Genomic DNA, 27065 nt, shown 5'->3' with positions numbered 1-27065 from the left:
GTATGGAGATTTTCCTGCAGCATCATTCATTCTGTTTATCAGCACCTGAAATGTGCAGGCGCTTTCAAGACACATCTATCGTGCCCCAGGTCCATTCTCCTCTTCTTTGTGTCTGTTGACAAAATTCCTGGAACAACAGGGCTGCGAGCCAGAAGAAGATTTATGGGTATTTATGTCACCTATGTGGTAAGCAGTAATATGGGACACAGCAGCACGAGAGTTGTCAATGTACAAATAGCTTGGGCTGAAGGTGTGGTAGGATAACAGTTACAGCAGTGTTAGAAAAAGAGGAATGCCTCTTCAGAGGTATACAATATGCAACATGTCTACACTGCAGAGTAACCACGAGACTGAGAGGATGTCCTAAGCTGAAACTGGGTAATCAAAAATCAGAGAGATGGAGAAACTTAGGTGTAAATTGTGCAGAGAGATGGAAAAAAATAGGTGTAAATTGTGGTGTGGTTTATAGTTTTAAACCCCAGCTTTTAGGAGTAACACTTGATGAGGTTCCAGTCTGTCCTGCCTCTTTTTTTTTTTTTTTTTTTTTTTTTTTCTTTCATGGGTCTTCTTAGCTCTTCCAGTTGCTCATAAGGCAGGTAGCAGACAAAAAGATCAAAATGTCACCAGTCTTCTGTCATTTGTAAATACAGAAATAGTGTTCTTTGATCTGGACATACTTGTATTTCCTTGTATGACAGCCCAGTAGCCATCTAGTGCAATGCTGACTTCCCTACAGCTTCTTCTAGTGCACTTTTTCTCTGGTGGTGTGTTGGATACTAGGCCCAAAGCACCTTTGAGGTTTTTAAAGTATTTCACAGGTGAGATGGATTTCTTCCTACCTCCAACTAGATCCTGAAACATAAGGATTGCTTTTGGGTTCATTGTCTGATACTGCTCAAACTGTCAGAGAAATGAAGGCAGTGTGAATTAAGATGCTGTCAAAGGTGAGCAAATGCCAAAGGGTAATGCTGATGTCTCACACTGGGTCTGGCAGGACATCTGTCTTTAGGTAGTTATGGGACTGAGGCCTGGAACTGGGCTAGTGATGAGAGTACAGTTGGGAATTAGCATTGCAGTTGGTACAGATACAAAACTAGCTGTTGAATTCAAATTCTGTGGCTTGAAGTCTAAGCAGTGCTTAGAGCATCAGAGCTCTCAATAAGCAGAGCCCAGAAAACACTGGGATAGGAACTTCCTTGTGGCCCTCCAGTGAAGCATAGGAGGGGGAGGCTGGAGGTAGGCTTTTCATTCTCCCATATGGAGGCAATATCCCTGTGAAGTTCCCTTTGATGGTGGCTAGGGGCATTGTTCAGCCTCCTGTCCCAAGCACTGTTTTCCTTTTAATTAGAAAAGCTGCCTTCAAGACAGCTTTTTGTTCTGGAACTGCAGTATTACATGACTTCCTTTCCTCTTGCTGTCTTGAGCTTGGAGATTGGGTGTGGGGAGCCTGCAAAGACCCATCCTAGAGGGTATTGTGCAAGGCCACCTAGAAGGCATGATTGCAGCAGGAGGAGGTACCAGTGTCAGCACTCAACAGAACTATCCCCAAAAACCTGTGACCAGCCCTTGTTCTGCCTCAGTTTCTTTACCTGACCTGAATATGGCCTGGCTTTGCTGTGCACTACTGGAGTAGTAGTCTGTTTACAGTTAGCCTGGTTGAATGCACAGTGACCTATTTGTGTACTTTCTGTATTTTGAAATATCATCCAGAACTATCTCTTAATGCTGAGCTGTATTTTGCCTGTGCAGCCTAATAATTTTCTATTAATACTTATCTTAGGTCTGATCCACATAAAAGTGCAGTGTCAAGTAAGGTTTTCATGATATTTTTAAGCAATCTAACCTTTGGTCCTGGCTAAATTCCAATTGGAATAATTACTGTCTGACTACCTACATTCCTCTTGCATTTTCAATTGGAGAAGTTAGCTTTCACTTCCCATTTGAAATGATTGTGTAACATTGCTCTGCAGTAAGTACACACTGCACTCCCCTACAGTGGTGGATATATTTTATTGGTAAGTAAAATAAGATTATAGAGGTATAATGATTTTACTGACATGTTTATACCTAAATATAGATATGTCTGTAAAACCACTTTATCTAATGGCCCTACCATATATTATTTTCTAGGCAGTCAGAGACAATATAGTAGTGTGCAGTAATGTGTAAAGGATTTTACGTACCAGTCTGGAGTTTGGGATTTACTAAACTATTTTGGAGTGCCATGATCACAGAAAGTACTTCAAACACTGTGTTGCCCCACACCACCTCTAAAGGAAAATCTGGTCATGTAAAATAGTTGGTAATAAAATATACTTGCATGCTTTTATAATCATTCTTGACTGGTGAAATTACACTGTAAAATTATTAAAATTTCTTGCAATGGCGAAGGGCAAATGCCCTGTTTTACAGCTGTAGCCTTGTCAGGTGCTTATGAATTTCTTTGTGTGTGAATTTCTCCATCCCCCCTTTTCACTGGAAACAGGAACACACTTAGAAGGAGGTCTGTATGCTGCCTCCAGTGCTTAATTAATGGAGTACCTTGAATGTTTGCACTTGAACACTGTGGAAATCATGGACAAAACCTGTTGCTCTGTATGCAGAAACACATTTTCACAGTAGTTCTGGGGTCCCCTTAATCTGATAATAAGTGTGTGGTGGTTCATGCCTGCCTTGTCTCTACTAGCACACATTCAAAAGGGGCCTGCAGTGAGCCAGACCAGAGGAGGAACGCGAGGTGAGGATGGTGTTGGGATGTCTGTCCTTTCTCTAACAGCCAGCACATGCATGTGAGCAGATGTGTGAAGAGTGGCTACTGATGTGAACACAAGTCAGCCCCAAAGTAGGAAGGGATTGTAACACCATAAGCATCCCTGATTTAGTCTTTTGAGCAGTTTACCCCTATGCTGCCTTGTGGGAGCTGAATGGTGAAAACCACACTCAGCCCTGGGTTGGGTGTGATTTATTGATGTTCTCCTCCCTTATCACATCCCCAGCTCCCATCCTATGAGGGAGCCCAGCCTGGACCTGGTACCTGCTATTCCCTTAGAACACTGCTGTCTGTCACACAGACTGCCCATGGAGCACCTGAAAGACATCGTGAGCATGACAGATGTGTAATGTGTGAGTGAGAGATGGAGAGAGAAATGTCTTGGCTGGTACAGCACAGGCTACCTAAGCATTGCTCTGCCTGATCCAGAGAGGGCTTATGGCTGAGGAGCCAAATTGGAGATGGCAGGTTGGCTACTGAGCCACAGACAACCTCCTCTTTGAATTAGCTTCTTCCTAGCCCTGGCTGCTCCCTGCATATCTGGCCAAAGCCTGAGGATCTGGCACTGTGCAGATAACTCCATCTTGTTTTGAATGGAAAAATCTGCCTGAGTGGGGCACAGACACCCAACAGATTGGCACCTATGTGCTCTTCAGGATCTGGGCTCTCCTGCTTGGAGGTAGATGCTGGTGATTTATTGGCTTTAATGCAGGCGAAGAGTAGGGAATAGATTTCTTGGCTGCCATTTTTCCCACTGGGAGAAGCATGTGCTTGGGCATGAAGGCTGACAGCTGCCATGACTGCCTGTATAGCTCCTGCTGGAGTGCTGAGCCCTGGGTTGGAAGGCCCTATAAATTATTCCTTGTGGGAAAGGGGCTGGGAAAAACCTACGCTCCTCCCTGGGCATCACAACTAGGCATTGCCTAACCAACCATAATACACTGCATGAGTCGATGCAGAGGGACTGCAGGAGACATATTTTAAGAGAACAAATATAGCATTTAAGTGAGTGAGCAAGAGAGTGAGAGACAGAGAGTGTATAGAGTGCATTAAAGTTAATAAAGCATTGCAGAAATGGGGACTGCATTTCACTGTGAAGGAATCTAATTTAGTGACTCGTAATTGGAGGATAACAGTCATACTGGAATGAAGTTAACTGTTCATTTTGCCAAACTCTCAAAGTCTCTTGGTTCTCCTTGTGAGCATCTCTCAGAAAGTGAATCCTTCAGAGAGCTTAGAATCGATTGGTGCTTCGCACCCACAGTCCCTTTCAGCTTCTTAAGTGGATTTGGTTTCTCTGGTGCATATTTATTATCTATTTTATTATCTGCTTATTTATCTGGTAATCTCAATGCAGGATACATCCTCTCTGCTTAGCATGACAATGAGGGAGCAGGTGTTGAGCCTGTGTGTGTTCTCCTGGGCAGGGCAAGATGGGGCCTCTTGGGCCTTTTCCCTGTGGGTGGCTAGTGTCAGCTAGGGTTGTTTTTGGACTTCCTGCTTCCACAAAGTTTTGCCAGCATTGTCCCTGCTTCCCTGCTGCTGTGGCTTACTGTTAATTTGATAAAGGCATGTGTAGCAATGAACAGTATGGAAGGATACCATTCTTGGACACCCAAGACCAGAGGTGTAGCACAAAGCAGTGCAGGGCTGGGGTATTTATTTCAAGTGTACCTGGTTGCTGAAGTACAGAATTCTGGGCATGAGCAGCTGAGCAGGACCTGTTGTGTTGAGGGAAAATCTTTAGTTTGAAATGCCTGAAATTTCCTTGGGACATTAGTGTGGCCCTGGGTGGGCACACCAAGGAGTGCTACCTCCAACAGGTGTGGTGGGCAGATGGGGGGACACTGTTCTGTTGTCTCTGGTATTTACACTGCATGGGTGCTGTAAGAATAAGTTCATTAGTGTTTGTAGAGTGCCTTGAGGATGAAAAGTGCTGTGGAAATGTGAACTATTATTAAAGTGGGACTGAATAAAGAAAGAGCGACAAACAGTCCCGCAGGGAACTGTCCCACTCAGGCAGGGGCTAGAGAGATGACCTCATCAGGTTTTTTCATCTCTACTGTTGTGATTACAAAATGAAGTGGACATGCTCAGGGAGAAGATTAATGTAGCATGCCTGGCTGTAGTAGTTGAGGGTGAACCATTGTAAGCTCTGTTGGCATTTCTACTTCTGTGCAAACACAGCTGTCATATGGACTTGGAGGATCCTTATCCAGTTTTGGCCATGACAGCTGGGAAATTTTGTATTCCTGTTTTTCTTTTTTTTTTTAAAAAAAAAAAGAATCCTGTATTGGTGGAAAGCATATGGCTGACTGTACTACACACTGGACTGCGTGTGTCCTGGTGGTGTATGCAATGGATACACACATAAATATACATCCAATGACCTTGCCCATTTGTCCTCACTTTGTTCTGGAAGGACTGTGCTGAGAAAGGAAAAGGGGGTCCCTATCTGCCTGGTCTCCTCAGCCTCCCTGCCTATACCTCCAGCACAAGTCCAAACTCATCTCAAGCACCAGTCATTCCTTTGTGTTGAGGGTGAGCACTCAGACATGGGCTTGACATAAGCAATTAATTTCACAAAGACATCTGATCAGCTGTCAAAGGGACAATTCTCTATCACTTTTGACTTGCGTCTCAAAGTGACACAGGACCTGAGAGATGACATGATCCCATCTTCTGCTGACAGCTGTTCTCTTAAGTGATGCCAGACTCTGAAGTAGGGGCTGGACTGGTCTGGACTGGTCTGACCCCCCAACTTTAACAGAGCCCTGAATGTAGCCAAAGGGCTCAGCATCAGACTAGAAGGATTGTTGGGAGGAGAGCTAGTGGTTGAGCAAGATCAATGGATCTACCTTGAAGGCTGAGTGCATGATTGACTTGTCAATTAATCACTTTGTTTTACTTTCCCTCTTTTTTCTTCCTCACTCAGGGAGTGTAAGAGCCGAAGATGAGGCCCAGGGTGGAGTGCTACTCTCCAAGGTTTTGGCTGGTGCTGGCAGTCCTCGCAACAACGGGGAGCGGGGCCCATGCCCAGAAAAGCCACCCGAGCATTGGCATTGCAGTCATCCTGGTGGGGACCTCAGACGAAGTGGCCATCAAAGATGCCCACGAGAAAGATGACTTCCACCACCTCTCAGTGGTGCCTCGGGTGGAGCTGGTGGCCATGAATGAGACGGATCCCAAGAGCATCATCACCCGCATCTGTGACCTCATGTCTGACCGGAAGATTCAAGGGGTGGTATTCGCTGATGACACAGACCAGGAAGCCATTGCCCAGATCCTGGACTTCATCTCTGCCCAGACCCTCACTCCCATCCTGGGCATCCATGGAGGCTCCTCTATGATCATGGCAGATAAGGTAAATTTAAATGAGCTTCCTTCTATTGCAGACCTGTGGATCCAAACTTAAAACAAAGAAAAGTATCTTATTCTGTGATCCTCAGGTGGTGTCTCATGGGGCCAAAGGCTTGGGGGATTAGACAGCTTCAGATTCAAAGACAGATTAAAAGAGCTAACTGTGTGTAGCACTACTGAGAAGAGCCTATTAATCATGAGGAATTACCTGCAGCAGAGAAAAACTGAGGAGGGAAAGAAGCAGGTAGAAGAGACCCACAAAAGAATCAGCCCTTTTCCTTAAGAAGGATAAAGAGCCCGTGACGATTGTAATTTTTTTTAAGGTTTTATTTTTGCTTGTGTTTTACTTTAGAAGAGCCAGGGATCATAGCCTGGGTTTTTTCCTGCATGTAGCTGGAGGACATTGTGGTATTTTCAGGGATGCTTAATACAGCTCTTACATCTTAATTGGAATATAATTGAATCTCTAATAAAGCTATCCTCTCTATAAAGTGTTCATTAGCTCCTGAAGTTAAATAGGTGTTAGCTGAAGTGACTAACCAGTCTGAACCAGTCCTGCTAAATCTTTCTTTTTTCTACTGCATTACTTTATTCCTTCATGTCACAGACACTTTATTGTTTTCCCAGGCCCTAGCCAGTCTCTAAAGAATTACTACACAAACAAGCCATCCTGCCACTGCTTTTGAACAGGGCAAGATGCAGAGAGGGAGTAGCATCTTTGGCCAGCTAATAACTCTTAGCCTCCATGGAGTGCAGGTGGACCTGATACAATTCTTCCACCTTTCACAAACAGCACATGCAGCAATTCACACCTGAATGTGCATTTGGCCAGATAGTGTGGCTAACAGTGGCCTTGGGGCTACTGGCCAGTGGGAACATGTGAGAGAAGCTGGCTGTCCCTTTTCTGCATGCTTGAAGCCAGACAGTCAAGGCCAAGACTTTTATTGAAAAGACCCTCTTGACTATTCTTTGTGCATCTGAAAGAAGTAAATAGGGACTCAAGCTGACAGTCTTTTTCTTTTACAGACGGCTCTTAAGTGAGTCTGAGACATTTGACTAGGCAGAATCAGGCCTAATTGAATGAAGGGTGAGAATTGACCTGGCCACTATGGCAGCTTTTCCTCAGAAAGAGATCTAGTGAGATGAGAAATCCTGGCACATTCTCTTTTATTTACCTTGTAAGTAAATAATCCAGTGCAGGCTATTGAAGGTGCTAACAAATTACTTTCTCACTTTTTGACCAACTGTTCAGTTGCCAAATAACACATGGTTAGTATGCAGTGTTATTTTCTTGTATTGGCCTTCAAACTGAAATAGTCACTGAATAATCATGGACCTTTTTTCTCTCACTCCTTGAATAGTTGCACATGTGCTGAAGTCCCACTGCCCCATTCCACCCACAGTGAAGCTTTTCTGCTTTGAAGGCCAGGCAGGCAGCAATGCTGCATCTTGATGCTCTCTTGCCTGCTGTGTTGCACGGTTATCTATGTCTGTGCAAAGGAGGGTTGGAAGCAGTGCTGAAGTGCTGCATTTCACACTTGGGGTGACATCTTACATCTTTGGACAAGTGTAAGAGCTACTGACAGAAAACCTCCTAAGCACTGGGAAAAAGTCCTTGTGACTTTGAACATGGCAGGCCAAATTCTGATTTCAGATTCCTGCAGCGTAAATCCAGCACGACCCCATTGCCTTTGGCAGGATTAGATCAGATTTACGCTGCTGTAATTCAAAGGAAAATTTGGCCTATTGAACTTCGAAAAGATTTTTCTTTCTACCTGTCCCTAGTCTCTCCTTGGGAAGGCAGCATCTCCTGCCACTGCCCTGTGTACCCCACTGGCTTGCTTCTAAAGAGCATTCTGGCAGGCAGGCAGCCCACAGGGAGCTCAAAGGTGGAAGCCTTATGAATGGAGACTTCTGCTTTACCAATCTTTTTCTTTTTTTTTTTTTTGGTGGTTTTGCAGACAGGAGGTTTGCAGGTTATGTACAAAGATCTGTTTTAAGAAAGGCCAAGGTTTCTTTGAAAAATAATTTGAAAGGGCTGACCTTTACAACTTCTGATCCATAGGTGTGTAATCTTTAATGGATAATATTTATTTGATGAATTGAATTAAAACATGGTAGAGTGTAAATACACTGAAATTCTACTAAAAATACTGAAGTCATCCTGGTAAGTCCTTCAGCAATTTATTTTCCATAGAGGGCCTTCACAGAGGCTTTGCTTTTAGTGACTCTTAGTCATGTCCTTTGCAGATGAGTTATGTGGCTATGGTTTGATCCTGCAAGCATGGATTGCTTCTTTCAGCATCCCCTCAACGCCCACAGCAGTCAGCTGTGATTGAACTTGCTCAGCATTTCACAGGTTCAGATCTGCACTTACAGCTTTGTTATGCTCCCCGTGTGTTTGTGATCAGTAGTGCCAATGCAAACCTAAGGAATGCTAGAAACCACGAATGTCTTGGTGTGACAGATAAGCCCCTCTTCGCTGGAGTTTAATGCAAAAAAAAAAAACCTACCCAGTCAAACCACCTTTCCTGGAGCAGCATTTGAAATTCTGTTTCATCTTCAGTGAGGGTTTAGTAAGTATTCTGTTAGGAAATGTGGGTCATGTGTAAAAAGGTCTTTGTAACATACCATGCAGGTGGTAAATTGAGGCACAAAAGGGCAGGCAAAAAGAAAAGAAAAAATTAGGATTTCAAGCCCAAATTTTCTTTTGTCCTGTATATAAAGACAGAAATATTGTATAATGTGCACTATAAGCTGGCTTTATCTCAGTTAATATTTATCTAAAGGTTTGCTACCCACCAGCTGGAGGTCTAGGCATCAGTGGTAATGGAGACACCAGCTGAGGACAATTCACCCCACCCAATTCAGGGTGCAGTGAAAAGGTCATGGGATAGTCCTGTGTCTCCCCATTGATTACTGAAGAAGGCTGTACCTCATGATATCTCAAGTTAAATGCCATGAATCCTGCCCTAGGTGTGACATAGCAGGTGAAGGTATATTGCTGAAAGCGCAACATCCTTTTTTTCCTGATTCTTTTCAAACTCACATTCTTTAATATTGTATTTGATTAGATTTTGTAAATAATGTTTATATAGTTTGTTTTCCCTGTATTTTGTCTTTTTCCTCTGAAAAATAATTATAGAGACATTTACATGGTTTTGCTGTTTTTACTCCTTGGTGCTTGTGTCTCTAATTCCACCTGTTTACCTGTTACAGAGTGTTACATTTAATTTCTGACTAATCTGGCATAAGAAGAATGTGACCAGATGATCTGTGTGCACACTGTGATCTGGGTTTAGTTCCAGGAAAACGGTGAAGCAGAGACACATGATGTGCCTCACTCCAGCTCTGGAGAGGCCACTTTGCCGAGTGAGAGTTCTGTCACAGCAGTTTGGTCCCTGAGTTTGATAAGCATGCCAGCAGTGACTCCAAATGGAGTGAAGTGCAGCAGTCCTTTTGCTGGGGCTGGGGGGCCTGGGAGTGGTGGCTAAGGGGGTCCAACAGACCCCAGATTAGTTCCTCTCAGAGAAGCATGGCTGTAGCTCTGGGACAGGGTAGAAGAGTGCTCACACTGTTCCATCTCTGTAAGAAAGCACCTTATTTTGGTGCTGACTCCTTGAAAAGGACTAGGGTGATAGCATCATCTCACCAGGACTTGTGATTAGGACCTGAGCAATAGCATTGATCATTAGTGATCTGTGTTTAATCCAAAATAGATGAGATGGAGAGGAGAGAAATGTGCACCACTGCAAGTGTTAGGTTTCTGCAGTCCAAAAACTTTGTGGAAGCTTGCTGGTCCCTTCAATTTGCCTGATGTTGCTGACTTTGAACAGCTTTGTGGTTCCTCACTTTAAGCATCAGTTTGTATTGTCTAGAGGACTGCAATGCATTTTTGACCAGAGAGCATATCTGCTGGCCTTCCAGCCTTGAAAATAATTTCTTGTTTCTCTCCAATTGTTTTGAAAGCAGAAATTAAATTGTATGAGGATGCCCTGTGTTAGGAGACTGATGATGAAAGTAAATCTTCAGACTGTAAACCAAGCTTCAGTTCAGATAACCACACAAACCACCATCTTGGGTTGCAGACCTGAAACTGGAAATCTGGACTAGGCTTTTCTTTGTTTTTGTTTCCATATTACCTAAAATCAGTTCTGCCCACAGCTAGGAGGTAAAGGAGCAATCACAAAAAAAAAAAAAAAAAAAAAAGGAAATAGCATATATGAATGTTATTCATATATATTCATATATATAAATATCATATATGATATTTATAGGTATCTCAAGGGAAGGGTGAATTGTTATTCTGATTTACAAAACTTACTGCATTGGAAAAAGTTTAGCTTCTTGCCTAAAAAACGACCATACCATTTGGCTGACTGGTCCATTTTCTAATGATAAACTATTTATTTGTTTTAAAATAACAGAAAAAGGCAACTTGGTGATAATGAATGCAGAAAAGGGAAGAACAGAAAATGATTTGGGTTCTCTTATAGCACAGCTGCTCTGGCCATCATTTTTGCTGGAACTGTTCCTCATTACTTCTCCACAGTCACGTTATTTTGCCAGAGCTTCTTGTCCTGTGCATCTTTATAGTAACAGAATGGTGCACAGGCAGAAGAGGAAAAAAGTCTTGGAAGAAGAGGATGGTTATGTTTTCCCAGGTGAAAATCAGCCTTCTGTGTCTCTGCATCCCTTGCTATTCTCTCCAGGGCTTGCCCACACAGGGATACACACAGTATGCATCAGCATGCTGATGGAAATAAAATAGTAGGAAAGAGTGATGTATTACTCAGCTGTGCCAGTAATACAATTTGTATAAAAGCTGCATAAAACTAACCTGAAATATAAAATCTGTTCTAGGCTAGATTCTCCTTCATTTTTCACCTAGCATGGAGCTTGCTTTTCTCTTACTCCCTCCACTACCTTGTTTTTTTTTCTCCATTTATACCAAAGCCGTGATGTTTTCTTTTTATCCCCACTTCATAAATCCCTGTCCCCTTTATTTTTGTTTTTGGCAAAATTTCCAAGATACACTGTCTCTCTCCTTCAATGCCAAAGGTTGCTGTGATCTCTCTGTGTTTGGGCCATGATGCTGCAGCAGTCATTTCTTTGGTATTTTGGTGGAAGGCAAGTCCAAAGTTGGACAGTGGGAGTAAAACACCAGGGAAGGAGAGTAGCTGTTGGCCAGAGTGCAGCAAAGTGATGCTGCAGGTACAGGGAAGCCAAAACTAGTTGGATAAGCTGAGCACCTAGATACACACTGAAACCAGGACAAAGTCAAAGACACTGGGACAGTGCTGCTAAAAGCAGAACATCTGTAATTAAAAGGAAAGCACTTTCACTCTCAGGTTTTCAAAGGTTAAGTAATAGGGATGCATAGGGAATGAAAACCTCATTTTTTGGGTGTAAATCTGTTTCGTTTCCATTAGGGATGACATCTGAAAATTTTCAAGCCCTTGTGTGAAGGAAATTCAGTAAAAAAAAAAAAATTAAAAAAAGAGCTAAAGTTCCCTTTGAATGGATTATATGAATTGAAGTACAATAAATTCCAAACAAAATGTTGCTTAGAAGTGGGGGGAAAGGCACATTTTGATCTGCAGACATGGAAAGATTTCTATCCCTTTTTTCCTGCAAAACAAATTTATATGCAGTTCACGTAATTTCACAAAGTGTTTTCATTTCTTTGAAACTGCATTGTATGATAATAATAATTTAAATGTTTCTTAAACTTACCTAGTGGTTAGCAAAGATGAGTTTGATTTTTAAAAAATAAAATAAAAAGAAATCAGCACTTTCCCTCCAAACTCTTAATAATTTTATTAAGGACATGATTAATACACTTATTTTGCTTTTGGTACTCTGTTTCCTTTTGCTCTCTGTAGCTCACAAATAATGAACTAAGTATCATGTGTCCTCAAATTACAAGTCTGCTGCAAAGGCTGGGGAAGAAGAATAAAAGGTAAGGCAGAGACATAGACAATAAAAGCAAGTATTGTATGTCAGGGTTGTTTTTCCCTCGTATACACATGCAATAAAAAAACAGGTGGGTCTGTAATTTATGTTTACATCTGTTTCTAATTAACCCATACAAAATAACATTTTCTTTTATTCATGTAAAGAAAGGGAATATGGGCAGCATATTTTTGAAAGTTTAACACCTGAGAATTTCCCTAGAACTATTTTTATTACTTTACAAATAAATTACAGCACTTAAAAACCCTCAGAAATTAGGAAACCTGGAAATGAATGTTTAAGAGGTCTAACCTCTCCCCAGGGCCATTAAATCCTTAAATGTGAACTCTCATTTTCTAAACAAGAGCTCAAGTACTCTCATTAGTATTATTCCAATGAAAATATGACTTTTCAAAGAAATGCATAATTTCTTTTATTAATTATCCTATTAAAATAGTGCACTTCTTTATGTTTTGGGTTTTTTTTTTTTTTTTTTTTTTTTTTTTTTTAATTTTTAGGGCTTTCCTCTAGTTCATATCCAATTTTCTTGGGAGGAACTTAATTTCAAGGCCTTCACGTTTTTCTAGGGTATTTTTTTCAGGAGTCACAGGGACAAAATGTGGAATTGATTCTTTTTGGTTTATTGCTTAAAAGCAACAAGAAAACCTCTTTAAAAAAACAAAGAAAATTCTTACAGAAATGTGACTTTTCATGAAATATTCCACTGGCTTTTTCCCTCCTAATAATTTATACTGGATGCACTTCATATTTGCCCTGAGCCTTGGACACCTGATGCTTGAAGGTGTTACCTGAGTTTGGGTGTCACAGAATTGGGAAGGAGAAAACCTGGTACCCTGGTGAGACTCATGCCCTGCTAAGGTGCCCTGGGATGCTTCTGGGCAGGGGCAGTGCCCAGGGAGAGGATGTCCACACAGAGGTGTGGGTGCTTTCAAGTTGTCTCAGACAACAAATGTCAAGCAAAAGTGAAGTCTGATTCCTTCACATCCGCCTTCTGCAGCTATTTATAAGCTGTTTTGTTTCAGGTCATAGGATTTTTCCTCCAGGAGTACAGAGTGTTAGTTTTCTTCTGTTGTTATAGTGATGTTTTCTTTTGAGGGACAGAAGACCTTTCCTTCCCTAGCTCTGCACGCAACTTCTGCAACCCACCTGAGGTAAAGAAAAGGTGAATTAACCTTGTCACTCCCATTGCTTACAATTGATGTTGCCCCTGTCTACCTGGAAATAGAACTGTTGAAGTATCTGTGAGGAAAACATTGATTTCCCTCCAGCTTAGACCTGGGCGTTGTTGGATTAAGGTTTTTTTAACACTAGGTGTTATTATAGTGAGTTGTTTGATGTTGTATGGGCTACTTTTAATTTTTGAGGGAATATTTTGATAGGTTTTATTTTTACAAATGAGTTTGTATCTTTTTGGTAATTGTTGTGGGAACTTATTTAGCTTAGTAGTTTTATTCTTAGGGGGTACTGGAGTAGTATAATTTGTACCTTGATTTTCACACTAATGATATTTAAGTACATCTCCAAGTCTGTAAGCTCTTACCTGAAGAAAATCTGGAAGCTTGATGAGCTCTGACCAACAGTTATTTATAATCTTTATCACAACTCCTTTCTTCAAAACAAAAAACCCAACAAAAAGGTCTTAAATCAATTTGTGCCATCCCCAGCCGGACAAGGAGATTAGTTTCTTCAATCTGGACAGGCAGTCCTTTATTACAACCCCAAGCAGTAACTTGTCTCACAAAATCTAAATTAATTGCACTCAAATTTGTCCCTACTCTAAACTGGCCTCAAAATAAAATTGAAAACACAGTGTGTGAAATTGCCCAATGGTGCTGCTTTAGATCTGCATGTCATTCCCCAGTAACCGCAGGACAGAGAGAAACAATTCTTTCCAGGGAATCTCTTATTCTATTTGCCTTTTATTTGTCTCATTAGCCAAGTTTGGAGGGGCTGGATTATGAAGGAAGCTAAGGGAATGACATGTACAGAGGCTGGAAAAAACAGAGTAAAGAAGAAGACATAATTGTAGTCTGTGACACTGTTAACAGACTGGAAGAGCTGATAAATGAAGAAAGAGTTAAACAGCTGTATGTGTGTACTGAAGATTGGTTGAACAATGAGTCAGGGTGTGATTTATATACTTAATGAACAGAGGTAGACTAAGATTAGAGAAAAAAATGCTTAGTGTAGCTGCCAGAAGCAGACATAGGAATGACAGGATAAAGTTGGGGAAATAAATTATGTATTATGATACATTAAATTATAGTATTTATTGATATATATGTGTATCAAGAAAAAGGCTCAGACACTGACTATTCTTAGGAAGTACTCCAGACTTCTTAGGGAAGAATATGGAAACCATGTTTCTTCAGCTGTCTTCAAATAGGACTGAACTAAGTGCTGGAGAAGATGTTATATAGATGAAGCAGGGGAAAAAGAGGATAAAGAAGATGAAAGACAGATAGGAAAACATCTCCTGAACCTAGGATCATGGGGAGAAAATTAAGGAAAAAAATAGAGTAAGTTCTGAGAGTAAGAAAAAAATACCTTAAAGGCTCTGTTGAAGCAATTTTTCTCTGTGCTTGGCAATAGCTTTTAGCTATGTATCTGTGAGGTTCCTGATAATAACAATAGATGTAGGTTTCAGAGGAAAGGGGAAGACAGGAATGAAGGATGTGGAGAGTCCAAGGGTGAGCAGGCAAAAAAGTAAAAGAGGCAGGTACATGCAGTGAGGAGAGTTGATCTAAAAGGTACCAACAGAATCCAGCAGTTCTAACAGACCCTAGTCCTCACTGCAGCTCTGCTATAAAACATGACTGTAAGGCACTTGCTCAGCTGCTGTCTACAGCAATTTGCCCTTTACAAGAAGACCGTAACAATGTTTTTGTAAAGTTTGAGCTCTACAAAAGGCAAAGGTGACCTAATTACTAGGAAACAATTGCTGGATTTTTCTAACTGAAGTAAATACAATGCTTGAGATGAAAATCTGGACTCCAGGAGGAGAAGCTTTAACCCCCATTAGAGGTGGTGGCTGAATAGCTCCATTATGCTGGAGAACTCATTTTATGCAGAGCCAATAGTACCATCTATTATAAGCTTGGTCAGCATTCCCCATGATAAAATCCTCTTGGGGGTTTCCTGTAATTTTGCCAGACTATGACTGTTTGAGCAAAGTTTCCTATGCCAGGTGTATGCCTCAAGCTGATTGATTTACTTTGCTATTTATTTGGAAAATAAAACATCTCTTGCTGAAAATGTGGCACAGGACGATATGTGATTTATCTATATCGCAAGTGCTGTCACATTTTCCTCTAAAGGTTCTGCCTGACCACCACATGAGCAAGGACACAGGTCTGGAGCAGGGGTGTCTTATAGGGAAGGACTTGTAACCAGAGATGTGCTTTTGCTTGGCTGCTCCAAGTTTGGCCTTGTTATATGTGTAAGAAACTGCAGATGTGCATGGAGTCTTTTTAGATGTTTGCCACGTCTCTTGCATAGAACTCGTCATTGCAAAATGTGCCTTCAAAACTGCACCTGGCCCTGGGGGCTGCACGTGCTGGGCTGGAGCTGGAGGTCTCCTGTAGGATCCTGGTGGGATCCAGCCAGCAGGAATGTGCTGTGCAGCAGGGAATCTGGGCAGAAATGTGGGTGGGGTGGGGGACACGCAGGGTATTCTGAGGAGCCACTAAGAGGATGAGTATATGGAAGAGATCCTGATACAAGAAGATGGGCAGGGGACTAGATAAAGGTAGGAAGCAGGAGGATGGGAAAATGCAGAGAGGGAAAGAGAAACCTGCCCAGGTTATGCTTCCTTGCTGTCTGCAGGAGCAAGAGCCAGGGAGCAGAACAAGGGGTGGCAGAACTGCTGAACAAACGGGATAAGGAGTGTGAAATGGGAATGGAAAACCTGTCAGGTGGAAACTGTGTAGTTGAGAAGACCAGATCTGGGCCGAGGCAGGGCACAGGACAGCGGGATTGGGCAGCAATGCTTCCATTGAGTGTGCTGCTTCCCTCCAGCTGGGCAGAAATATTCCCTTCCCACTCTGCCCTGAGCCACAAAGGAAGTCAGAAATGACTCTGCAGGGTGACTGGGACACTGATATCAATGCTTCCTGCTGGGGCAAGGCCAGCGGGTCTTCCAAAGTGTGCCTGGGGCTGGCTTGGCTGCGCACTCCTTCAGCCAGCATCCTTGTTCCAGGGCCCCGGGCCTCATGGGCAGGGGGAAAAACTCCTGCAAGGAGGGGGCAAGGCTCTCACAGGCTCCACCAGCTGCCTGGCTTGGGGCCAGCACAGTCACAGTCAGGCCTCTGTGCTGGAGGGGATCAGCTCCATGATGGAGCTGCCAGCTCCGCCATGTGTGAGCTCCTGCAGCGCAGCGCTTTGTCCTCGCTCCCGCTTCGGCTCACTCGCTTTCTGCAGAGGCAGAGCTGTGTCCTGGCCCCCTGGCTTCTGCAGTAGTACTGAGCTGGGTGGTGAAGAGCCAGTGGCCCTGCCACGGGGCTGGGCTGAGCATACACCAAGTCACCAGCCCTGCTGGGTCTCAAATCCTGCTCCGTGCCTATCCTCATTCCTATCTTCTCCCTTCTTCTGCTTCCCTTCCTCTCACCCTCTCCTGTCTGTCACTCTACCCATTTCTTAAGTCTTGTTTGCACTGTGCTTTGAAAATGCAGAGTGCTGTATAAATGTAAAATATTATTATTATTATTATTTCTTCTTTTTAATTAGCATCCCTCACTCTCTTTTCTCTTGCTATTGTGGCTTCCAGAGAGAATGTGTGGGCTTACGTTATTTATAGCTGTGTGAGAGTAATTACAGAAATTATTTAATTACTCAGTTAATACCGTTCTCCACATCACCAGCTTGACAAGCCACTGATCCTCTCACCACAGCCGAACATGCAGACTAGCGTCCATGTCATGGTTGAGCCGGTAAGGGGAAAGCTTGGGGAATGATTTGCTACAGCCCTGCATGTCGCTGGTCACTCCCCCTGGGCTAAGGGATGAGGCTGCTGGTCTCTCAGGGGCCTGGGGCAGTGTGTGATGTCACCTCAGCTGGGGCAGAGCTGCTCCCAAGGAAGTGGTGTGCAGTGATGGTTCATGGCTCCCAGCTGACAGGGGCTACCTCCAACACAAACCTACTCAAGCTGAAGATTCAATATTTGGTGTGCTGCATTAACCAGCTCTTCACATTTATCAAAGGTCAGAGGTCTGGCACGGTTTTGTTTTCTTAACTTCTATTTAAGCCTGCCAGATCAGAAGGTAGAGTTAATGCATGGGGTCAGATTGTGAGATAAAATCATCATTGCCAGAAATGTTCTTTCTTGCAGGTGGCCATGTGTGGGTCTGACCCTCTTTAAGTAAATGAGCTTTCCCTCTGAAGGGGATGGCTTCTTCTTGCTGAGACTCCTGCCATTGGAAATGAAGTGTTTCCATTGCTTCCAGTTCACAAAGACTTGTGAAGAGCAGAGAATGTCCTGTTTCTGATGCAATATGGAAGGAGTTTGAGCAAGGAGAGTACATGCTTTCCTTCAGGGCATGCACTGAGCAGATGGTTACCAATACCTTTTAGTTATCTACCAGAGAGAGTTGAAAAAAATCCCACAAACCACCTTGTGAGCACAGGAGAAATGTAATGAAAAGGATTCTTCTCTTGACAGCACCATAGATAAAAAGGAGGGGTCAGTGAATTCTCAACAGAGGAGACAGTTGCTTGGGAAGTGGAGAGAGAGGTTCTTGTTGGATAATGGGGTATCTGTCAGATAACGGTGTATGGGGAGAGCATCTCTCAGAAATGCTTGCTTTCCATGTCTCCAAATTGCCTGGCTCCATTTGGGCTCCTCCATGGCCTGGGCTGTGGGCCAGGTTCAGACTGTTCCTCGACATGGCAGGGCTGGGTGGGCGGCGGGAGGGTTGGGAACAGGTGGCATCGAGGCTGGTGGAGTGGAGCGCCTTTTCCATGCAGCACTGCCTGCCAAGCTGCAAGGCACAGGACACCTGGTATCTGAATGGGCTCTGCCCACCTCCCAGGAAGCGATGGCAATCAAAGAAGTAGGCTGGAGTGTTTTAAGTGTGAACAGTGAATATAGGTCTTTCTTTTTTTTTTTCAGCATCCAACATGAGACAGGTTAAGGCAGCTTACATTTGAGAAAATGCTGGGCATCTCCATCTTCTGAAAGTTGAGTCTTTCATGTGGTATCTCTGAATGGACGCTCTGAGTCCCTCCCTCACTGCTTTTGCAAATGCACACTAGAGGCTTTTATTTATTTTTTCCCTTATTTGACACACTTGAAAGTGAATTTTATGACCTAACATTGGAACAGCTTGTTGAGAAGACGGCGAGCGGAATGGCAATAGAACAAATAATTTTGTCAGCTCCCAAATGAATGAATCCTGTTTTCACTGGATTCACATCTCACAGTTAATTGACTCTGTAACTGAATCATATACTAAGGCTGTAATGTGAGCTTAGTCCATGGTAGACACCAGAGTGTCCACAGAAGTGAGAACTTGAACTAAGTGAAGATATTCCAGAAGAGCTGGACTCACCCTTCCCTCAGTGGTGAAGACCAGGGGCATTAAAAGTGTCTCATTTCTTCACCCACTGCCTTGTATCAACTAGAAGATGACCAGTCCAAATAAGTGTGTGTACCCAAAGCAGCTTCAATTTTTCAGGAACTGTCTACACCTCCTCCCTACAAAAATACCATTCTCCCTAGATCTCCTATTGTTTTTCTCCCAGTTTCCACTGCACATTTTATAGTCACTGGCTGGCACAGTATATGAGAGAGCTGTATTGTGGTGGCCGGAGGCTTCTGTGTATAGGGGCTGTCCACAACAAGCGTGCTGCCAGGTGAGGATGAAGTCTGATTGCCTAGTAAGCCTTTGACTGTGAGTGGGTGAATCATACATAATGCTGTGGGATCAGACAAAGGCTTTGGGACTGCATGCATTTGCAGGCTATATTTTGTAGAGCACTCTAAGAATTTAATTCTCCTTGAGTCCTCTGCCCCTTTGTCAAATCAGGTGGAAATTGGCCAGCAGGTTCAAGAGTTACTGGGAGGCCTGATTCACCTGTGCATAAATGCACATCCCCAGGTTTGCAAGAGTGTTGTTTCCTAAAGGAAACAAGCCAAACACGCACACAGAAGGTGGGCGCGGCGCTGCGCCGGGGCATCTCGGGCACTGTGCTTTTGGCACAAGTGACCCGAGTGCACACAGCGTGTCCCGAGCGCACACAGCGTGTCCCCAGCCGCACACAGCGTGTCCCGTGCCGCACACAGCGTGTTCCGAGTGCACACAGCGTGTCCCGTGCCGCACACAGCGTGTTCCGAGTGCACACAGCGTGTCCCGAGCGCACACAGCGTGTCCCCAGCCGCACACAGCGTGTCCCGTGCCGCACACAGCGTGTTCCGAGCGCACACAGCGTGTCCCGTGCCGCACACAGCGTGTCCCGTGCCGCACACAGCGTGTCCCCAGCCGCACACAGCGTGTCCCGTGCCGCACACAGCGTGTCCCGTGCCGCACACAGCGTGTCCCCAGCCGCACACAGCGTGTCCCGTGCCGCACACAGCGTGTCCCGTGCCGCACACAGCGTGTCCCGAGCGCACACAGCGTGTCCCGTGCCGCACACAGCGTGTCCCGTGCCGCACACAGCGTGTCCCGTGCCGCACACAGCGTGTCCCGAGCGCTCTCGCAGCTCGTCCCCCGCAGCCGGGCGCTCCCACGGTGGCTCACTGTGATTCTGCCCCTGCACTCGGCCGGGCGGGCGCTGTTGGCTCCCGGGGCCGGGCATTCGTTCACACTCGCACGGGGAGCACATGTGTGCGCTCTGTGACTCACGCTGCGCGCTGGGCTGCGGCAGCACGGGAGGCACGGTCATGGACACGCGCTTGCTCAGTGTCGCATGCTCCTATCGGTGAGCTTTAGAAGGGAAACAGGGCGCGAGGCTTGGAGATTTTAGTATTTCAGTCCCACGACAGACCTCCTGAGAAAAGAAATTAGCTTGACGACAGCAGCAGTAATTGGATTATTCCGTTAGTATCCTCTGTGGAAGAGAAAGACATGTGCCCTTAACAGTATTCTCAATGCAGACTTAAAACTTGCACTTAAAATGTGAATTATGCCTTTTTTCCTTCATAACTGTCAAGTAGACATCTGTTTTCTGCCCCACTTTTTTTTTTTTTTTTTTTTTTTTTTTTTTTTTTTTTTTTTTTTTTTTTTTTTTTTTTTTTTTTTTTTTTTTTTTTCTGCCTTTTGACTGGCTCAGCTTTCCGTGTAGCTTTATTCTTAGCCCTGTGGCAAGCCTACAGCAAACTGTGGTGGTTTGAGTTCCTCACCTGCTGCTGAAGATCAAGGCATACTCTAATCACTGTGTGCCTTCGGTAGGCTGAGGAGGGGCCAGCCTGGTGATGAAAATAAGGGAGGATGAATGCCTTGATCTAAATGAGGGAGTCTGCTGAATGGGCTGAAATCCTGGGAATAGGAGAGTTGGGGAGATCTGAACAGTATAATGAGACAAAGTGCAGGGCAGAGAAGTGCCCAGCAAACTTTGGCTGTACCGCTGAACAGTTAGTCCTCCATGGCTCTCTGGGCTAATCTCTGCAGCTGCAGTCTGGCCATTGAAATGGTCTGTAATGGGACTGACAAAGTTGTGGAGTATGTGCATGTCTGCAGGGGACAGCACTGCTGAAGTGGAGGGAGATAAGGTGGAACTAGACAGAGGATGGACCAGTCAGCCATCTCTTTCTGTTAGTTTTGGTCATCTGAGAGACTCCCCAAAGCCATGTAGCCGGCTTCTATTTTGTTGTATAACTGTGAGGTTAGTTTTGATGTGTTTTTTTGGGTACATCCAAATGTTTGACACAGCCATTACCTACCCAGAGATTTAAATTTTTTGATAGTCAATTGGTTCTTTAATTTGGATTTAATAAGTCACTTTGTGCTCCATTAAATAGGCCTTCATGCAAAATGTTTAATGCCAAAGTGTGCTCGCTTGCAGATGGTGGAACAGCTTCATTTAGGGAATGGCTGGAAACCTCACCAGACTGTGCTGGTGTCCATGGTCCATTTTCCCCCAATGAGCCATGCTGCCATTAACCTTTGCTGTCTCCATGTCCTGCTGTGAGAACGCAGGGCTCATCTTCACCAGCACTTGTCCCAGCCATTCTCTCTGCTTGATCCCTCTGCCCTTGTCTGAGCACCCTTGGAAGATTTTATGTGCACATGTGGATTTGAGGTTTCAACTGCTTAATTGTTATAAACTGAAGCTGTGGTTGGCAGCTTTCTCACCAGAGGCTGGCAAAAAACATGCTGTGATACTGACCACTGGGAGGAGAAAGAGAGGTTGTGAGTGATATTTGTCTCTTGCTGTGCTTAGGAACATGTTTTTGTCTGACAATGTCACTCACTGGTCAATATACTGGTCCTGCAGTCTGTTGCTCTATGTCTTGAGGTGTGCCTATAATAAAACTCAGTAATACACAGTACAAGCTGTGGGGAAGCATTTTGTGCTGCCAGAGAGCCAGAAGCCAGCCAGCAGCTCATGCTGTTCTGCTGCTACACTATACACAAATCTCTTGAATCATACATTGAAGGCTTGTTTTTGGTAATAGTGGAGTGAGTTTAGTTTTTCAATTTTTCCCTCTCCTGGTCTAGTCTAGATTAAAATACTAGGGAGAGGATTATCTTGCTTGGCTTGTTTAGGTTTCTGTGGCCAGGAAGAAATGGTTTAGTCTAGGAATGGGTAACAGCATGTAGAAGACATGTGGCTGTGTCTCAGTGTAACTATGCTCATGCAGAATCATGTCCTGTCCTCCAGACTGCATCCATCTCTGCTCTCAAGGAATCCTTTTGGCCAAATGTTTTGCTGCATTTGATGAATAAATTGGATAGGGAAATGAGGTGACATGAGTAGGTTAGACATGAGTGATGAGGATCTTGCCTTGACAATCAATTTATTACTTTGCACTTAGGAATCTGTAGGGGATGGTCCTCTGGGAACTCATCCATTGGGATTAGTACCTTCAGTTACAAGGAGGTAACTTCCAGAAGAGAAAATATTTTCCTTGCCACTCACCTGGTCTTGCTATTCTTCATATTGGCCCACCTCCATGTACAAGCATCCTGTAAGGTGTTGCCCCTACAGACTTGGTGGGACCTCTCATAAAGACTGAGAAAATGTAACAGAACTGTGCCAGGGCTAAGAAAAGAGATTGGAAGATCTGCTGAATAGGGGTGTTTGACAAAGGGCAGCAGTGCAGAGGAAGGGTGTCCCAAGTGTGAGAGTGCAAGGAAGTGAGGGTGTAGGATAAGGACATTTGATAAGACATTCAAAGTAATTAATAGACTGAAGCAGATAGAAAGGACTCAGGGTGAGATCAGATAATTGACAACTGCAGAGATTCATCTTCCCCTGTCAGCCAGCAGTATGTGCATTGTATGACTTATAGTGAGCATATCACTCCTGCTGCTTCTCTCACTTAGCCCATTGCCAGATGTGCTCAGCAATCCCAGATCTCTTACAAACATCCCGAATGTGCTTTCTCAAGGCTGTGGACTGGAGGCTGGAGCTCCTGGTGATCACTGCCACCGTGTATTATGTTGCTGCTTCTTTGGTGAGATGTTCTGCCACCCTGCAGCGTCCCCATGTGATTTGCCATGCGTTACTGGTTTCTGCCTTATCCTGGAAGGTCTTGGTAAGGGACTTTTAAGAAAGGGACAGGGGTTGCAGTTGCCTTTCCTCTCTCTGCTGCCCAGTAGGCAGGATCTGGCCCCACTGCTGATGAGCGACAGTCTGGGGAGGGAAGGCAGTACAGGCAGTAAGGAGTGACTCATTCTCCCCAAACAAGCATATGCACAAAAATGTGTCTGTACCTAAGGATGGGGGGAAAAAATACAACTTAAGACTCAAAAGGTTCACTTCTGTTTCCAGAGTACCCCCAGAGGAAAGCTCTTTGTTGCCAAATACTTTCCCTTCCACAGTCCCATTATTTTTTTTCCCCTTAGTATTTTCTCTTAATGGTTGAATCGTTTAACACCACATATAAAGTCGTATTTGGCCACTCTGGGGTGATTCTGGGTTGCCATGGCAATGAGCCTTGTCTCTCCAAATTAGGACATTTTTTCCTGCTGCCTTTTCTATGCAAGGCTTTCTCTCATCTCTTTCTCTCTTACTCTCCCTTGATGTCTAAAGTGCTGAGCGCTGCCTCTTCTTTCCAATGCTCCGTGAAAGGGATCAGACTTTACCCATCTAAATTAATTCCTCTGAAGCCTGTTCCAGCTTGGCATGGACCAACTTTGTGCTCCACAATGAACCTGCTGCACAATCAGGATCAGGGCAAGGAGGGATAGGAAGGTGTAAAGGTGGTGAGGTTAGGAGGGGATAGCAGCATGTGACCGTGGTGTGCTCATTCCCTGCTTAGTACACCATTGCCTCATCTCTGCCTGCCTGCTGCCAGGGCTGTGTGGAGCTGGGTGCTGAGGTGAAGGCTGCTTAGCTTAAAATATATCTTAGGACTAGAAAAGCTAGTGTAATAAACCTGGGGTGAATGTAAATGTGCTAGATCTGCATGCACAGATCTGTTGGACAGCCTTGGCTCCTCATGGTCCCATCCTCCATGGGGCAGGCAGCTGCAGCTGGAGGACCATAGGAGTAATTTATCTCACTGGGGAATTGTGAGTGCTGGATCTTGTCCCCTGGATACACTGAGCTGTACCTGGTACGTGTCAGTGTGCTGAAGCAGGCAATTGGCTTTGTACCACTTCTGCACCTGTATATTCCCCTTGCTGGCTTTGGATTTGGCATGAGTCAGACCCACCTCAATTTATTCTGGCTGCTGACAGACTCCCAGGGCCCCTGTGGCAGCTGGGAGTAGTCTGACACATGGATGCCCCCAGCCAAGCTGTCTTCCCTGGGCTATGCATCTGACCCAAGGGAGTAGGAAAAGAGTTGGCACAGGCAGCACCAGAAATTTGCAGAAATTGAGGTGTGCCCATATCGGGCAGGTCCGAGTGGCTGAGTATTGTGAGGAACTGGGAACAGATCCACTGTCCCAGAGGAGTGTCATCCTGACAGTGTGAGGTGATAATGTGGCAGAACAGTACAATCCAGCCTTTTCTACCCATCAGGGCAGAAATGAAAAGGTGATGAGATTTCCTTACTCTTTCTTCCCCTGGCCAAATGGGCTACTATCCCAAGACCAGTTTTTAACTCTGTGGATTGTTTTGGGAGTTTTACATATAGCAGAGGGTAGAAAATCAGGGGAGGACAAAAATAATTGTATTTGGAGTGGAGAAGAAGGTATAAATTTTGGTTGAGAAAGTGATTGGCCTCAGAGCATGTTCTATCCTAGCCATGGTACAACACTGCTGTTTTTCATAAAAGATGCTTTGAATCTGGGGGCAGTTGGCTGTGAAGTGAAGAGCAAAGCAGAGTGATGTTCCATGGCTGAAGTCCTTGGGCTCAAACCCAGGTGCTCTGCGTGTTTGGCTGCTGGTGGGACGGTGGTAATGTCCTGCCTTTGCTCCAGGAAGCCAAAAGCCTTCTTTTTATTTAATGATGCAGTGGTTAAATAACAAGATGTGGATGAACTTGTATATTAGTTTGACTGATAGTAGTAGGAACTTTGCTACACTGTCCTGATAGACTTAAAAGTTGTCCAGTATTGTTAAATGCTATTTTAGAAACTTTTTGTAATGGTGTGTGAGCTTGTTTATATCAAAAGGTAATTTAGTCCAGGATTTTGCATCCAACAGCAATTGATAGAGGATCAATTAGAGATACTTCCTCAGAATATTCTCCAAACGTCCCATGAGTCAGCGTGTCTCTGTGTTTAGTAGTGCTTGACGGGTTTTTCCTCCATACCCTTACCAACATACAAATTCTTGGCATTTGTGGGCCCAGGTATGTTTTTAGCATCCAAGAGACAAAGGAAGCTTAACTTCTCGTAGGGTGAAGAAATTCTTTGTTGGAAACTTGCTCCTTGGTATTCCCATTTTGATATCTCCTCATTCTTTGATGGGAAAAAAAAAGCAGCCTAGCAGTTATTCCCTCTTCACCTTCTCTATCCAGCCCCTGGCATTAGAAGTCCTTACTGTCACTTTTCTTCGGGAGAACAGTAATTTATTTAGTTGCATATCAGGAGTTTTCCACTTCTGTCATCCAACCTCATACCTTTTTTTGCCTCTTCTGCATCTCTTTGTGGAAAGGTATTTTATAGAGATTCTCCACTGGAAATTAGAAGATCTATAAGCTGTGGGAATTACTTGCAGTGTCTAACTGAGCTGGCCCTGACACAGACACAACATGCCCTGTGCTGTCCTGAGGGACTGTTTTTGGCTCTGCCCTCTGAGATGTGGGTAGGAGGTGCAGGTATTCATCCCTGATTGAAGGGTAGTTACGAAGACGATGGAGCTAATCTGTACTTGGTAGTGCCAGACAGTGTCATGGAAGGCCATGGTAAGTCCTTGGACAACAGGAAAAAAAATTCAATAGTAAGGTAGTACAGTGTTGGAACAAGGGCCTTGAGGTCAGCTACAGCTAAGCAGATCTACTGCTGGTGATAGCCTTGTTGTGGGGGGATCCTTCAAACCCTGTCAATATTTCAGTGGGATGCCATGAAGTGACATTGAGATACCCTAGAGATGATGAGTGTAAAATGCAGAAAATTTCTAGGATTGCCTGTATGGTACAAAAGCTCTTTGTGACTCTTTTTCCCCACTCTGATTTCAGTTTACATTGGCATTGATCTTTTAGGTTTTTGCCCCTTTCCTGCATTCCTCTACATAGCAAGATTTTGGGCTGCAGTGCTGAGCAGGTGGGTTTTTAGCACCCGGGAGCAGTTACCGTATCCCTGGGAAGCTGCAGCAGGCGGAGTAACTGCTGTAGGGGTGCCCTGGGGTCTCCATCAGCTCGCCTGCCCAGCTGCACAGGGATGCTCAAACAGACCCCAGGAGCAGAGAACAAAGTGTGGGACAGGGCTTGGAGTGAGTTTGGCTTGCTGAGCAGAGCAGCAGCTGGGTCACAGGGATGAATGCAGCAGAGGTCTTGTAGAAACAACTGATGCCTCAATCATTGCATGCCTGGGAGATAGAAAAACCCATTAAAACAACAACTTAAAAAAAAAAAAGAACAAAGCTCCTAAGATTTCCTGTAATTTCAACAGATGTGTATGAAGCTTCCTCTGATGATGTGCAGGTTTTGGTGGTGTAAGCTGGCTGAAAACATAAGATGTGCTGGGATGGGAGGCAGGATGCTTCCTAAAGAGAAGTACTCTCTTCTTCTAGCTTTTCTAAGATATGCTGAAACTTTTCTTTCTTGTACTGTTATTCTATTATTTCAGGTGCTTGTCCTGTCTGATAAATCCTGTTGGATTTAAAGGTTGAATCTCCAGTCACCTTGCTTTGTCTGCCCTGACCGTACTGTTTCTGGTACAGCACCTTCATTCCTGTGCTGCTCTTATAGATTATGGAACATTAGAATTTAAATGTGTGGGAAAAAGGAAAAAGTATCCAAAATTAATAATATAGCAATGGTGCATGTGTGTGTGTTTGTATCTGGCAGAGGTTACTGTGAAAATAATTTGTTCTGAAATGGTATGGGGTGTGCAGAATGGAGAAGACTTCAAAGGCTTTGTTTAACATTAATAATGCTACATTATACATGTAAATGCCATTATTAAAGGCTTCTGGGTATTTCAGTGAAAAATTAGAAGGAAAACTTTGGGGCAACTGGTGTAAATCAAACCAAATGAATGAGCTGATGGCAAGAATGAATAATTATTCCCTTGCCTCCTAATGCACCCTTGCCTTAATTTCTATGACATCCTTTCCCCTGTTCTAGAGTGAACAAATAGCCCGAGAACAAAATAAGAACAAAACAAGAGCACTTGGTGCTCTGAGCATCATCTGGAAAGAGGGAACTTAAGTTCTCTTTCTGAGTGTCTAGGAGAAGTATGGGAGGA

The 27065-nt window shown here is 44.1% G+C and overlaps 1 protein-coding gene across 1 annotated transcript in view; it reads left to right on the top strand.

Annotated features, from left to right (window-relative positions):
* The first annotated feature begins 5652 nt into the window (after nt 1–5652).
* The window catches only part of GRIN2B (glutamate ionotropic receptor NMDA type subunit 2B), a 170596-nt gene continuing 149183 nt past the window's right edge, over nt 5653–27065 (top strand). Inside the window, exon 1 of the mRNA XM_053977411.1 lies at nt 5653–6134. Within this exon, the coding sequence (XP_053833386.1) occupies nt 5724–6134 (411 nt within the window). The 5' untranslated portion in view covers nt 5653–5723. The remainder of the gene's footprint in view (nt 6135–27065) is intronic.

Source organism: Vidua macroura, chromosome 5 (genome assembly GCF_024509145.1).
Source record: "Vidua macroura isolate BioBank_ID:100142 chromosome 5, ASM2450914v1, whole genome shotgun sequence".
Classification (NCBI taxonomy): Eukaryota; Metazoa; Chordata; class Aves; order Passeriformes; family Viduidae; genus Vidua; species Vidua macroura.
This window is presented reverse-complemented; position numbering and strand designations above follow the sequence as displayed.